Source organism: Nothoprocta perdicaria, unplaced genomic scaffold (assembly GCF_003342845.1).
Source record: "Nothoprocta perdicaria isolate Ctin4 unplaced genomic scaffold, notPer1 scaffold_299, whole genome shotgun sequence".
NCBI classification, from domain to species: Eukaryota; Metazoa; Chordata; class Aves; order Tinamiformes; family Tinamidae; genus Nothoprocta; species Nothoprocta perdicaria.
In genome coordinates this window covers 98,357-111,321 of record NW_020455531.1, presented here as the reverse complement: position 1 = coordinate 111,321, position 12,965 = coordinate 98,357, and the positions used below count along the sequence as shown (strand labels likewise).

Sequence of the window (12,965 nt, the reverse complement as noted above, 5' to 3'; positions counted from 1 at the left end):
CAAACAATGAACACACAGAGACAGCATTGCTATCTCTATTTCTCCCTGATTTGCAGAGTAAAATCCTAGAGGGGAGAACCTAAGCAAGTTCTGAGTAGAGGAGAGAGAGAGAGAAGATGATGTGAATAAAGCAAAACTGAACTTGATGTCTTTCTTAGCTGCAGATGTGAGTTTAGTGCCCCTGTTTGGGTACAACCAACTCACCCACATTTTTAAAGTCCAGCTGACAGTGGCAATTCTGCTTCCATTTAGGAGAAGAGAGCTCAAGCAGAGAAACTAGGTGACTGAAATTTTAGGCTTGATCCAAAATGACTCAAGTTCAGACCTTCACACTTCCTAAGCAAAGTGTCCTTACCACTGTGCACAGCCACCATGGAGGCTGGAGCACGTACTCACACAGTCAGTTGGAAGGGAGCGTGGTGGGAGGGTTGGGTTGTACACCTTCCCACTTTCCCTCTGTTGACTGTTGAGGTATTTCTGCCTTTTTTTTTTTTTTTTTTTTTTTTTTTTTTTTTTGTCAAATGCAACAGCTAGGCAGACATTAAAAAAAAAACCAAAAACCTGAAATCAAAATACAGGGCTCTTCTTCAATGCCAATATGCTAGAGTTAGTTAGCTTCCTTTTTCCTTCAGTCCCATTCTCATGTTTCCCAACTCCTCCAACTCCCGTTCTGGTCCAGCTCCAGTGTGAAGATTGGTCTTGTGATCTGGGCACTTTTGAGCAAGGTGGAAGAGAAGGTGGAGGTCGGACTTTTCTTTGCAGTCGAAGTCCCCTGTTTAAGGGACTAGTGCAGTTAACCACTGGACTATTGGGTGTATTCTTGATGGTCCTGTTCAGAGATAAAAATGCTGAATGTCGTGTTAGGGTTCTTGCTGCACTCCTGCCTGAAGAGGCCTCCGTGGAGTTGCATGTACCAGGATGTCTCCTTTATTCCTCCTGAACAGGTGCAGATGGGTGCAGATGTCTACATGTTAAAACTGGTTGAAGCTGGAGGAGCTGTGGTCCATCACAGCAAACAACTGTAGGCACTCTGTGGAGCCAAAACCTCAGACACCAATGGATTGCCAACAGAAAGGTACACTACACAATTCTTTTAGGAATCCTTTTAGGCCCCTTCAGTGGTATTTGGGTGCCAGAAAAATGCTTAAAAAAAAAGTCTCCCAGGATACCTTGACTACTTTGAGGTCAATAACCCATAGCAAGTTGAAGTCAATAGTCTGGGCACTCCTATGTCCAAACTTAAGCATGTCCTTAAGTATTTCTTTCTTCTAGATTAATACCATGGTACAGAATATAGAGGAAATCAATACCAGCCTTCACCAACATCATTACATGTATCCAACTATTGTCATTTAAATCCCCATATAAACCTCTACAAAGATCATATTGCCCTCTCTCAACGTCTCTTTTGGAAGGCAAGTTTAATGTTAAGCATTAGAATTTGAGTCTTCCCTGAGGCACAGTGTACCTTGATACAGTGCTTGAAAGTGATACAAGAATGAGTGCACTGGCCCCAGAAGAAAAATTATGGTTTGATTCATATAAGAGTTTTGTTATTTTCTCTGGAGCAGTGCCTGGAGATGCAAACATTTCTCCTCTGCACTTCTCATATGTCTAATGGCCTGGCTGGTGCCATTATTTCTGTCTCTTCTTCTGACTCATACTCTTTTACTTCCCCCAAAGTGAATCGAGGTTTTGGCTTTAGAGTGTCTACTCTGGTGATTGATTTTCCTCGTCGACCTGACAGATTGGAGGAACCGGCAAGTCTATCTAACCGTGCCATTGGAATAAGCTCTTCCTGGCGGTACTTCACTTCAAGGGGTCGTAGAYGGGGCTGGGGTTTGAATGTTGCTGGGAGCATGCAATCAGAGTCCCCACTACRATAATCTGAAAGAAAAACAAAAACAAAGGATTCATTTCAGCAAGAAGAGAAAGGGAAGGACTGTGGTATTAGCAACATCAGATTAAAGGGTATTCAATAAAATATACAGCATTACTGTTTTAAGTGTTGGAACTGAAGCATTTTAAGTACTATTAAAGACAGCTCTCAAGGAAAACTAAAAATAATCCTAAATTTTCATTTTTTTCCCAAAGTTGATGTATACAAKATTTTATTGATCTTGTCTCTATTCTGAAATATCAGTGAGGGAGCACTTTCAGCTGATAGCAGCTTGAAGAGCTGCTGTTGTCATCACAGGGCGATCTTCTTTATGTAGCATTCTTTTTTTTTTTCAAGTTTCACAAGCAGAGCTGACAGGAAGTTCAAAGGCTTTATAAAAGCAACAGCAGTAGGGAAAAATTGAACAAGGACAAGACTTTAATGTCACTAAAAATCAGGTTTACCAGTAATCATTAAAAAGAGACAAAAAAAAAAAAAAAAAAAAAAAAAAAAGAGAGAGAGGAAAAAAACCCCCCCAAAAACAGTCCATCTGAAACCAGACGTTTCAGCACTCTACAGTGCTTTGATTACATTGAGTGTGCCTGACCTGCTCTTGCTGGCTTTCCAGACTCCAAGTATACCATATATAGCTGGTTCTTTTATTCCATTTGGCTTACAGAATACACCTTTTTATTTACTTTGCTTAATTACAGCCCACGTGAAGTCTGATTATGCACTAATAAGTTAGTTATTTAATACCAAAAAAAGAAAAAAACTCAGCTTACAGTAAGCTTGGAAGTGTCAGGATTTAAAATCAAAGGCCTATGAATAATAAGATCAGTTAAAACATACATGCATCAGGTACAAACACACAGAAAAGGTCTATCACACCTTAGTCTCAGTAAAATTATTTAAAGCTAATGTTAACTTCGCAGCTGTCGCAGAGTAAAAATATGTGCACCATCACTTACCTCAACTGCGAGTCACTGATTACATTAGCAGCTGAGCTCCACTTCTGCTAGACCATATGGGCAAACTGCAGCTGCCCCAGGAGCGTTTTTTTTTTCATATTTGAAAGGAAAAAGTTTATGCTAAGGACTGTCTTTTTGATGACATCACTGCTTCAGAGCATAGCACATACCAGTAATGAACTTGTTCTTTGGTATGAATGGCAAGAAGTGCTGCTAGGCAGTTTAAGCTACTTTTGACCTCTTAGTTACTACACTTTTTGCATACACCTATTTTTTACATAGCCAAATCCAGCTTGTTCAGAGGGTATTTGTTTTAGGAGGGCTTTCAGGAATAGTCAGAAGTGTCATTTAGTTCTGCAGATGTGTATAAATGAGGTTGTCCTTCTAATCTCCTACATATGGAGTGTTTCTCTTTTATGTTCCCGAGTACAAGTCATCTCAACCAAGCACAGATTATGAGAGGAGTTTAGGTGGCTTCCTCTTACTGTAGACATTTAAATGGTGTGAATGTTACCCCAGGGATCTGACTTGATGTCAGAAGCAGAGCCAAGAAGTCTATTTATTTGTATAGAGCACAACAAAGGACTCGCATTCAGGGCCAGCTATTAGTGTAAATGTACCCACTTTCACTGCTTCAGGGTTTGCTCATCTCCCTACTGAAATAAGGGAACTGTTTCTGAGAGTAGGTCTTGGTCTAATAACTTTGACTTTCCTTTCTGAATAGACCCTTTAGGTTTCTGTTTTGCTCATAGCACATGTGCATGTGCCAAACAAGCTCCAGGTGACAGTTTGCCTGCACAGGTCAGATTTGCTTTCATCTCTTTTAAAAACAAAACAGAAAGGGAAGAAAGAAAGTAATTTTGTACCTGCAAAAAATCAACTTGGTTACCCAAATTTTGATACAAAGAAAATGATAAAAAATATTGTTGCACTTCAGTGAAAATGTATTGATTTGCCAGAAATTAAAACATAATTTTCAAAGCAATCCAAATGCATTTCAGAATCACCTGAATAAAGTCAGAAAAGAGTAGGGAGACTGCAAATGGAGATAAAGATGCATACTCAAATGCCTTAAATTGCACATTTTCTCTGACACAATCCTGTATTTACCAGAGGAAATTCAGTGTTACTCCACTTTTGCTTCTATCCCTAAACTCCATTTTATTGTGTACCTGTGATAACCTGTGCAGCGCTCACACTGGCAATTGATAGGTTGTTCCAGTGAGACCAATACTGTTACAGAAATACAGACGATAAGCTAGAAAAAGGGGAGAAGAAAACAGATATTTGAGGACAGACTGTGCCATATGTTCATCTTMAGTTATTTGGTTAATGAACACAAAGAAGACCATAGGCACAAGGGCAGGCAGAGGACCCCCAATACTGTGATCAGAGAAAGGACTGCCCTGCTCTAGCCCCTCCTGGGCTGCTTACGGGGATTGACCAGAGTGAGACTCACCGTGATGCTTCTTCAGGAGGAAAGGATCTTTCCCTGTCACCTTGCAGACCAAGGTTATTGCCTAAGGAGTGTGGAGCTCATTTTGGGATGCAGGGGAATAGCTTCAGAAGACTGTACAAAGAGGAACCAAAGGTGAGGGGACCAAAGGCGGTGAAAAGGAAGGACCAGGACAATTTGGGGAGAAACAAGTGAGGGAAAACAGAGAGATAAAAGGAATGAACTAGTCCCATGTATATATGTGCTGTTTAGTAGTCTTGTCTGGCAATGTTCTGCACCTGACCAACAGTCTTCATAATAAACTCATTTCTAACTGCCCAGGTGACAAGAGTCTAGCTCATGTGCATGGAGCTCTAAGAGCCATCCCCTGTGGTGGAACCATGAGTCAGAGGGGCTATTTGGCATGTGCATGGGGCTCTAAGAGCCTTCCCCTGTGGTGGAACCATGAGTCAGAGGGGCTATTTGCCCACGGCGGCAGCCCTGGGAGAGACCAGAGTGTATATGCAATGTCCGGCAGTGTGTGGAAGTGTGTGATCTCTAGCAAACAAGCTGGACTAGTCAGCACGCAGCATAACAGGCTTAGGAGCCATGTGTCAGGGTGACCATGGGGCCGGTTTGGAGAGATCAGAGAGCCTATGAGTTTGCTACTGCACGGACCAGACTGTGAGTTGGATACTGGAGGTCTAGGCCAGCATCTGGGGATGCCATGGACCTGAGGTCATAGAGACAGCTACTGCAGAAAGCCAGATGCATGTATGCACGGTAACTGAGAGACTAGGATTTCCATAGGCCAGCCGCTGGGAAGATGGGATGTCTAAGATGAGTTACTGGGAGATCCACAGTTCATCTGTGTGAGTATGCACCAGCAACATGAGTGAGGCTCCTATGTCCAGGTGCAAGCAACCGGGCAGACCAGCGATCTAGAGCAGCTACTGAGTGAGGTGAATGCCCAAGGCCAGTTACTGGAAGATCCACATTGTATGTGTGTATATATTTTTTCCACTAATGGATCTTCATCTTGACCAGCCAAGGAAGGGAACAGGATGAAGCCGCTGTTGTTGCTTGGCTTTGTGTGAGAGCTGTGCTTTCTGCTTTAGCTGATCTCCATTGCTTACCATGTATATATGTATATGCACATTGTGTGTGTGCATATGTCTGTTGGGAATACCCCGCTTAGCCTTGCTGCTGACTGGACCTTGGCACATGGAGCAGCAGCAGCCTTGTATCTATTGCACTATTGGATTTAGCAACTGTTAATACTTTTACATGCTGTTGTGTCTGTGAGGCTGCAGAAAACACTCTATTTACTTTCTTGGGCTCTCAGRGTGTCCTCATGGGCAGGCCAAATTGCAGGGATCACAGGAATGTCTGTGCAAGAAGAATAAAAGAGAAAAGTAGGTGGTGCTGGAACAAGATGGGAGCAGCAGTCATGTCCACATGAACAGAATAGATAAACAGATAGGAGAGAAGGGTGTAACGCATTTCAATGGACCTTGGACTTCCTTGGGAGTATTCATTTATTACTTTAAACATACAGAACAGTCGACCCAGTTTCTTTCACTACCAGAGTAGGATACAGAGCAAAGCATTCACATTACCTCTAAAAGTCACACGCCTGGGTTTTCGCCTGGCAGGCTGACGGGAGCCATGTGGCAGCGAAAGGTAGCGTACAGCCTCCGTGCCAGCCTGCGTACAAAGACAGGAATGCAATCAGTGCCTCTGATTTCCCCTCACACCTCGAATAGCCCCGTTCTCTAGGCAGCAAAGCGTAGCTACTGCAGCCTCCAGTGAACAGTGATGGCACTGTGCTTACTCAGCAGAACATAAGAGAATAAGTATCTAATGACACACCATTTCAGAATATTTTACATATTCAGGGCAAAAAGGAGAGGTATTAGGAGAAATTGCACTTGGTAGGACAAGGTAATTAACCGGTAAAGAGGAACAGTTACAGCCTTTTCCTACTGTGCCTGCAGCCTTAGTGCCAAGTTTAGAGAAGTATGAGTAAGATCAACATTTGGCTTAGCTAGGTTGGACTTGGCTTCATCTCCAGTGAAAATCTGTGTTTCTGAAACAGTTGCTCTAGGTTTTCTTTACAATTAGTGGAGAGATGTATGTTCTTCTAAAATCCACCTTTCCTATTTTAGGTGACCACTTTAAATAAAATCAATTGTACCCAGCAAGAGCTTGCTTCTCCTCCTGAGCTGTGATTATCATCTCAGCTGCTAATGACCACGCTATCCAGTGGTTACATTTAGTCAGGTACATCTTACTGTCTCCCTCCAATCTAGAGCCCACTGCAAGGTATCAAGAGCTGGGTCAGGCCCTTTGTCAATTCACAGGGTCACATAGGTGTGATCATACTTTGTTTTACATGTGCCAAACCACTGCAAGCTACTTTATTGCTTACAGCCATCGTTGCTGTTTTCTGACCAGAAGTAGGACATAACAAACGTTGCTGTCTGCATGCTACGTAAAGCTCTTCCTTGTTAGGTACTGCATGAGGATATTGTTAAAAATATCCAGTTTAACTATTACAAAAAAAGCAAAWAAAAATGGGTGTCTTTTTTATTTACAGACACACGGAGGCATTTCTATATGTCTTGATCAAATGAATAGTAATTTGCTTAGCAGGTACCGGTCTACCCCAAGGCAGGCTGTTTCCTTTCCTGCAACTCTGCCTCAGGCTATGCTGCCGACGGATGAGGATTTCTTGAGCTTGTTTCTCACTTGTGTCCRTAGACAGGTTGTGCCGGCTATATGATGGTGCCTGAAACAGAAAGTGCAAGCAATTGATTCTTTTTGCATACATGCAAGAGAGCAAATGCTCAGGAGCAAARGACTGCATCAGGTAGGCATCTCCAGTATTAAATACATATCTGAGCTTCATTGCTCAGATTGACCTTGACCTCATTCCTTGACCATACCCAGTCAAACCACAACTTAATATTGTCTTAAAACTGGCTTTTTCATTAGGACAAGATTATTTATTTGTCTCYTATTTGCTGATTTATTGTGTACATATTTTGATATTAGGGAAATGGTTATCCTTCTCAAAGAGAAAAGTCCATTTCAATTTAAAAAACTTTCTTGAAATGTAGGATCTGGTTCTAATTGCACTTGTCTTAGTGAAATTAGTCTGGTGAACCAGAGCATCACCCAGTCTTAAAAGTTTAACACAAAATATTAAAATTAGTACCATTTTACCTCCTATCTTTTATTTCCAAAAGCACACAATTCTCAATACCACATAGGAAATGACTGRCACAAATGGACATTACTGTAATTGATTTTGAAGACAGAAAGTTCATTTCAGTAATCTATGAGGCAAGTGTATATGCAAATTGTTTCTAGTAAGATAAGAAATTAATATCTTAGGGATAATTGGCCATGGCAAATCAAACAGTATTAGGAAAGAATATCATATTAATAGTGACACATTTAAATGAGCAAAGCCTAGCATTTTCTAGCAAAGGTGCATTACACGAATTATCTCAGTTTATCTGCATAACTTCAAGGTTACCGTCATATACCCTCTACCACACTTTGTGGTATGAGAGCACTCAGCTCTATACTTGGGACACAGGACTGGATTAAACAGATATTATACTCTGAACTGAATCAAAAGCAGTATAAATTTGTGCAAATCAAATCCTTGTTGAGACATTATATCCAGTCTATGGAAAGAAACCACAAACAACAACAACAACAAAAAAGGAATAAAGAAAAAGCCTGTAAAGTGAAGCTCTAGAGGAAGGGGGGGTTCTTTTCCTTTCCCCTCCTATGGCAGAAGAAGGTAAACTCAGGATGGGGATTTACCAGCCTGACTTTCAGCGGATTTGGGGCTATGCGATGTTCACCACCACCACATAGTCTGCCACCCTGAACGTCCTCTATGGGTGGTTTGTTTTAGAAATGTGCCCACGCCTTTCCCAGCAAGCACCGGTATTGGTCACCCTATCAGTAGGATCACTGGAGTTGCCATAGGAATATCCCACACAGTAGCCCCTGCAGAAAAAGGTCACGGGCTGCATGTGCCCAGAGGGGAGAACTTGGAAAGTCAAACTATGCCAGGAGGGTTTGGCAGCTTCCCAAGGGCCATTTCTGAGGCACAATAGCCCAACAGCGAGGGAAGCCTGACCTCTAGAGCTCGGTCCTGGATTTTACTGTCCTTTTTTTTTTCCCACTGCTGAAAAGCTGAAGGAAAAAAARCCCTGTCGCCTGTTCTCCATCAAGGAGCAAACTCAAGGCTATCTGTCCTTCCCAATGGTCTCCAGTGAGAGCCAGGCCGGCCCCGCTGCTGCCACCAGCCACGAGCTGCATTGTGAAGGAGGCCCAAAGAGGAAGGCTTTGGTCTGCAAACACGGAGTGATAGCAAGAAAGTTGCCTACACACCCTCTGTCGCACTTGGTAGAGATTATGTGCCAGGACATCCCTCATGGACAGCACCTCTGTGCGTGAGAGCCAGTGAGTGTGCTGGTTTCTGCCACTCCTGGAAAGAAAAGGGAGGATTTAACACAATATTAGCAAGTTGCCTAAACACTATCTCCCCCCAACAATGTACGATCTGGTTTGTGTTCTAGGGCAAAAGGATATGAAAGGACTTTCACTGACCAGTGATACCATGAAATCATTCAAAGCTGAATGAAAATTGTCAGAATTGTTTGCCCTTTCCCAAATTTTATCAATATCCTAGCTATTCAGAAAGGGCTCTAAGCCATCAAACAGCTCCCAACAGAAATTATCATTTCTTCTAAAGAGCTCCAGAGGTAACTCATTTTTAAGAATGAGACTGGGCAAGAAACATCCATATGTTCAGGAAAGTACTGCAAGTTTCTTACCCTGCTTGAATAGGTTCTTCGCCTTGCAGTCTCACCATTTTTAACATCCTTGTGAAAAAGAAGAGCGTCCTTAAAAAAAATAAACCCTGTCCTCATTAACAATGATAGGAACGTTATTGTCCAGGAAACCTGCTCCGTGCTCTGCTCTGAGGCAACTATATATAGAGTTTCCTTGAAACTGAGTCTGTTTCTTCATTTAAAATGAAAGAACTACCTAAAAGATAGTCATCTTAGATTTTTTTTTTTTTTTCAAACCAGGACAAGAAGCCCATAGTCATTTGTAACTGCCCAGCCTTTTCACTAAAAAAAAAAAAAAAATGTACAATGGATGAGGGCTGCTGTGAAATGTTAACTGGATTTGCTGTATCAGTGAACCTGTGTGAGAGTTAACATTCGGCTGAATTCCCAAGCACACAAAGGGGAAACAAATAGTGGTCATCCAGTGTGAACCACAGCCAGGGCTCATCCTGCTCCTTTATTTTTTTTTTTTTCCATCATCTGTTTGTTCTCTTTTCTTCTGTCTCCTTTTTTTTAATGTAATTTGTCAATCTTTACTCTTAGCTAAGTGATATCCTTAAAACAATGTCTGCAAATTATGTGATTAAAGAATGGATTATTAGCACTGTACAGTATTCCCAAAGTTTTGTGTAAATTTGTTTTTCATAAACATTTTCTTAAACTAAAAAAAAAATACCTTTTAACAATAGATAAAGATTCATATAAAACTGAGACTATGCCCTAAAGTTAGAAAAAGAGTTTGGAATTTTGCAAATATAGCTTATTTAACAAGATAACCCATATTTTATCATCTATAGTCTAATAAGATCATCCTGAAAACTTGTAAGACCATCATGAACAGSTTGAATTCTACATTCTACTTACTCTTACCATTAACCAGACAGGGAACATAGGTAGTCTGACCCTGTAAAAGATCCCTGGAATTTAAGAATTCACATTCCTAAAATATTTCAAGGTTTCTGAATGTCTTTTCATTCTCCATCAGAACAAAACTGAAATCAGTTAAATTTTGTGGAAAGTAAGAGAGATGGGTTAAGGGATAGCATTAGCAAACCAAAAGACAGCCTTAGGGCTAGAATAGGGTTTGAGATGCCCCTTGGACGTGAGAGATCCATAAGCAAATTGTTGCAACAAGATGGGGTGATATTCAGCAGACTAAAGAGACAGTGACACCCATGTGAGCAGAAGGGGCAAGCAGAACACCTCCAAGACATCAGACTTTTCCAGTTGCAGACCAGACCATTCCACATGCCTATATAGAAAAAGTGGACAGTCCTAAGGCATTTAATGGTTATTGTTTATCTCTTAAAATGGCATGAAAAAATATCTTGAGTTTCATCTGAGATGAAGTAGCAGAAGAACAAACAGCGTGAAGAAAATCTGCTTTGTTCTGAAGCACAACTGAAAAATGTATATTCTTTTCATAAGATTAAATATTAACCTACCCAATTGATACACAGGTATGTATAGGTTTTACAACTTACAATATACAATACATATACATATATATATATACACACACATAAAAAGCTTTTGAAAAATCTGAGGTATTACCAAACCCATATAGCAATCCTTACTGAAACTATTCCTTTGTTCCTATTGAACTGCCTGAATGTTAAGCACAAAGCACAGCATGTGAAAGATATTTGCAARGAAAATACTGAGTTGATAATATGATGTTATAACTGACTATTTGTCCGTACGCAGTACTATGACAGTATCYCTTTCTTCTTAAGATATAGAGGAACAGTGGATACATGGAGGAATACAAATTCTTACAAAAACCTTGTAAGTCCACTTTCTATATGTAATATCTCAAATTCTGAACTCTGTCAATGCTCTACTAATCCTTACTAGTCCTTGAAGGACATAACTTTCTTCAGGTATACACTTGCACAACTGCATCATCACAAATGACAACAGGGCATTTGGCTCTCATCTTGATATATTCTAAGATATATCAACATATCCTATTGATATATTCTAAGTTTTATGTTTACCAAAGTCTSCAACTGCAGACAATGTGAAACCATCATTAAGTAAACTCACAGCAAAATCAGCCTCTCTCACTCTAATGGGCACTTCTAAGGTATATTTTCCAAAATACAAATACATTTTTGTCAATATCTGCTTGAGAGTGCTTTTGTTTTTGAAAATTTTATTTATTTTTTTTTGTTGTTTTTGTTTTTGTTTTTGTTTTTGTTTTTATTTTTATTTTTATTTTTATTTTTATTTTTATTTTTATTTTTATTTTTATTTTTATTTTTATTTTTATTTTTAAGACTAGTATTCTCCAAACCATTACAACTAAAGACTCTAAACTAAAGACTCTACAACTAAAAGGGTTGCTTGTTCATGGACWGGTTTTCATACCCTCAGTCAGGATAGGGACATTAGGTACCATCTATCTAAATGAAAGCCGTAAAATGGTTTACAAATTCTTCCATTTTGACGCTTTTCACTCTTAAGTAGGCTCACTTGGTTGAACAAAAGAACAGAGATACAAGAAACACTGTATTGGCTCAAACCAAAGATCCAGCTAGCTCATCATCCTGCTTTTGACAGCGCTCAACCATGGACACCAATTCAGAATGAGGAAAACATGTATTTTCTTAAGATATTCTCCCAACCTCCAAAGATCATGACATTTCTGAGACACATATTATATTTTGTTTTCTAAAGGTGCCATTTGGGTTTTTTTTTCCAGGGCATGCTCTCCATAGTATCAGAGAGCATCAGGGGCTGATGCACAGTAAAATTCAATTATAGCCTGAATACAGATTGCAAAASTCATCATATAATTCTATAATTTAGAATATTTTTCTATCTAAATTCTCAACTGAACTTTCTGAACTTCATTAAAGCAATTTATCTGTCCCCTCCCTGCCCCATATCTCTTTCAAGAAAAGGAAAGTGGTTTGTTTGCCATAGATTTTCTACCAACCTTGTACATTTGCTCTTGGCTCAGAACAGCTAGGAAAATACAGTAGAAGGGAGCGTGACAAACACAGCCATTTTCAMTATAATCCATTCAGCAAAGAAAGACTTAGAAAGAAATGTGCTAGGTCTTAAACCACATGTTGGTATCAATCTTTCAAGTCAATGAGTCTTGACATGATGAAGACAAGCAGATTCAGGAGAGTTTGTATTGATTCTAGTCCTTACATCTTTTTGAGATGTGATCCTTTAATCTTTCTACTGTAAGGAGGACTGCAAAAGAGATAAAACATGCTGCGCCCTGCTGGAGGCTGCTGCAAAATAGTGACTGAAGGCCCACAGCAGCAGAGCAGCAGGTCATAATCATAGAATCATAGAATCATAGAATCATAGAATCAAAGAATCATAGAATCATAGAATCATAAAATGCCCAAGGTTGGAAGGGACCTCAGAGGTCATCGAGTCCAACTCCCCTGCACACGCAGGGTCACCTAGAGCACGTGGCACAGGGCTGCATCCAAGCGGGTTTTAAAGATCTCCAAAGGAGGAGACTCCACAACCTCTCTGGGCAGCCTGTTCCAGTGCTTGTCACCCTCACAGTGAAGAAATGCTTCCTTAAGTTCCTGTGGAACTTCCGATGCTTCAGTTTGAAGCCATTTCCTCTAGTCCTATCACTGTCCACCACTGAAAAGAGGCCGTCCCCCTCCTCCTCACTGCCTCCCTTGAGGTATTTATACACGCTGATCCCCCCTCAGTCTCCTTTTCTCCAGGCTGAACAGGTCCAGCTCCCTCAGCCTTTGCTCATAGGGCAGATGTTCCAGGCCTCTGATCATCCTGGTAGCCCTGCGCTGGACTCTCTCCAG

At 40.6% G+C, this 12,965-nt stretch overlaps 1 protein-coding gene across 1 annotated transcript in view; it reads right to left on the bottom strand.

Annotated features, from left to right (window-relative positions):
* Positions 1 to 1,606: 1,606 nt before the first annotated feature.
* Positions 1,607 to 12,965, bottom strand: part of SLC9A4 (solute carrier family 9 member A4) — a 30,154-nt gene continuing 18,795 nt past the window's right edge. The window contains exons 9-12 of the mRNA XM_026041888.1: positions 8,702 to 8,798; positions 6,945 to 7,076; positions 5,905 to 5,992; positions 1,607 to 1,887 (exon numbers count right to left, since the gene is read on the bottom strand). Coding sequence (XP_025897673.1) covers positions 1,607 to 1,887; positions 5,905 to 5,992; positions 6,945 to 7,076; positions 8,702 to 8,798 — 598 coding nt within the window. The remainder of the gene's footprint in view (positions 1,888 to 5,904; positions 5,993 to 6,944; positions 7,077 to 8,701; positions 8,799 to 12,965) is intronic.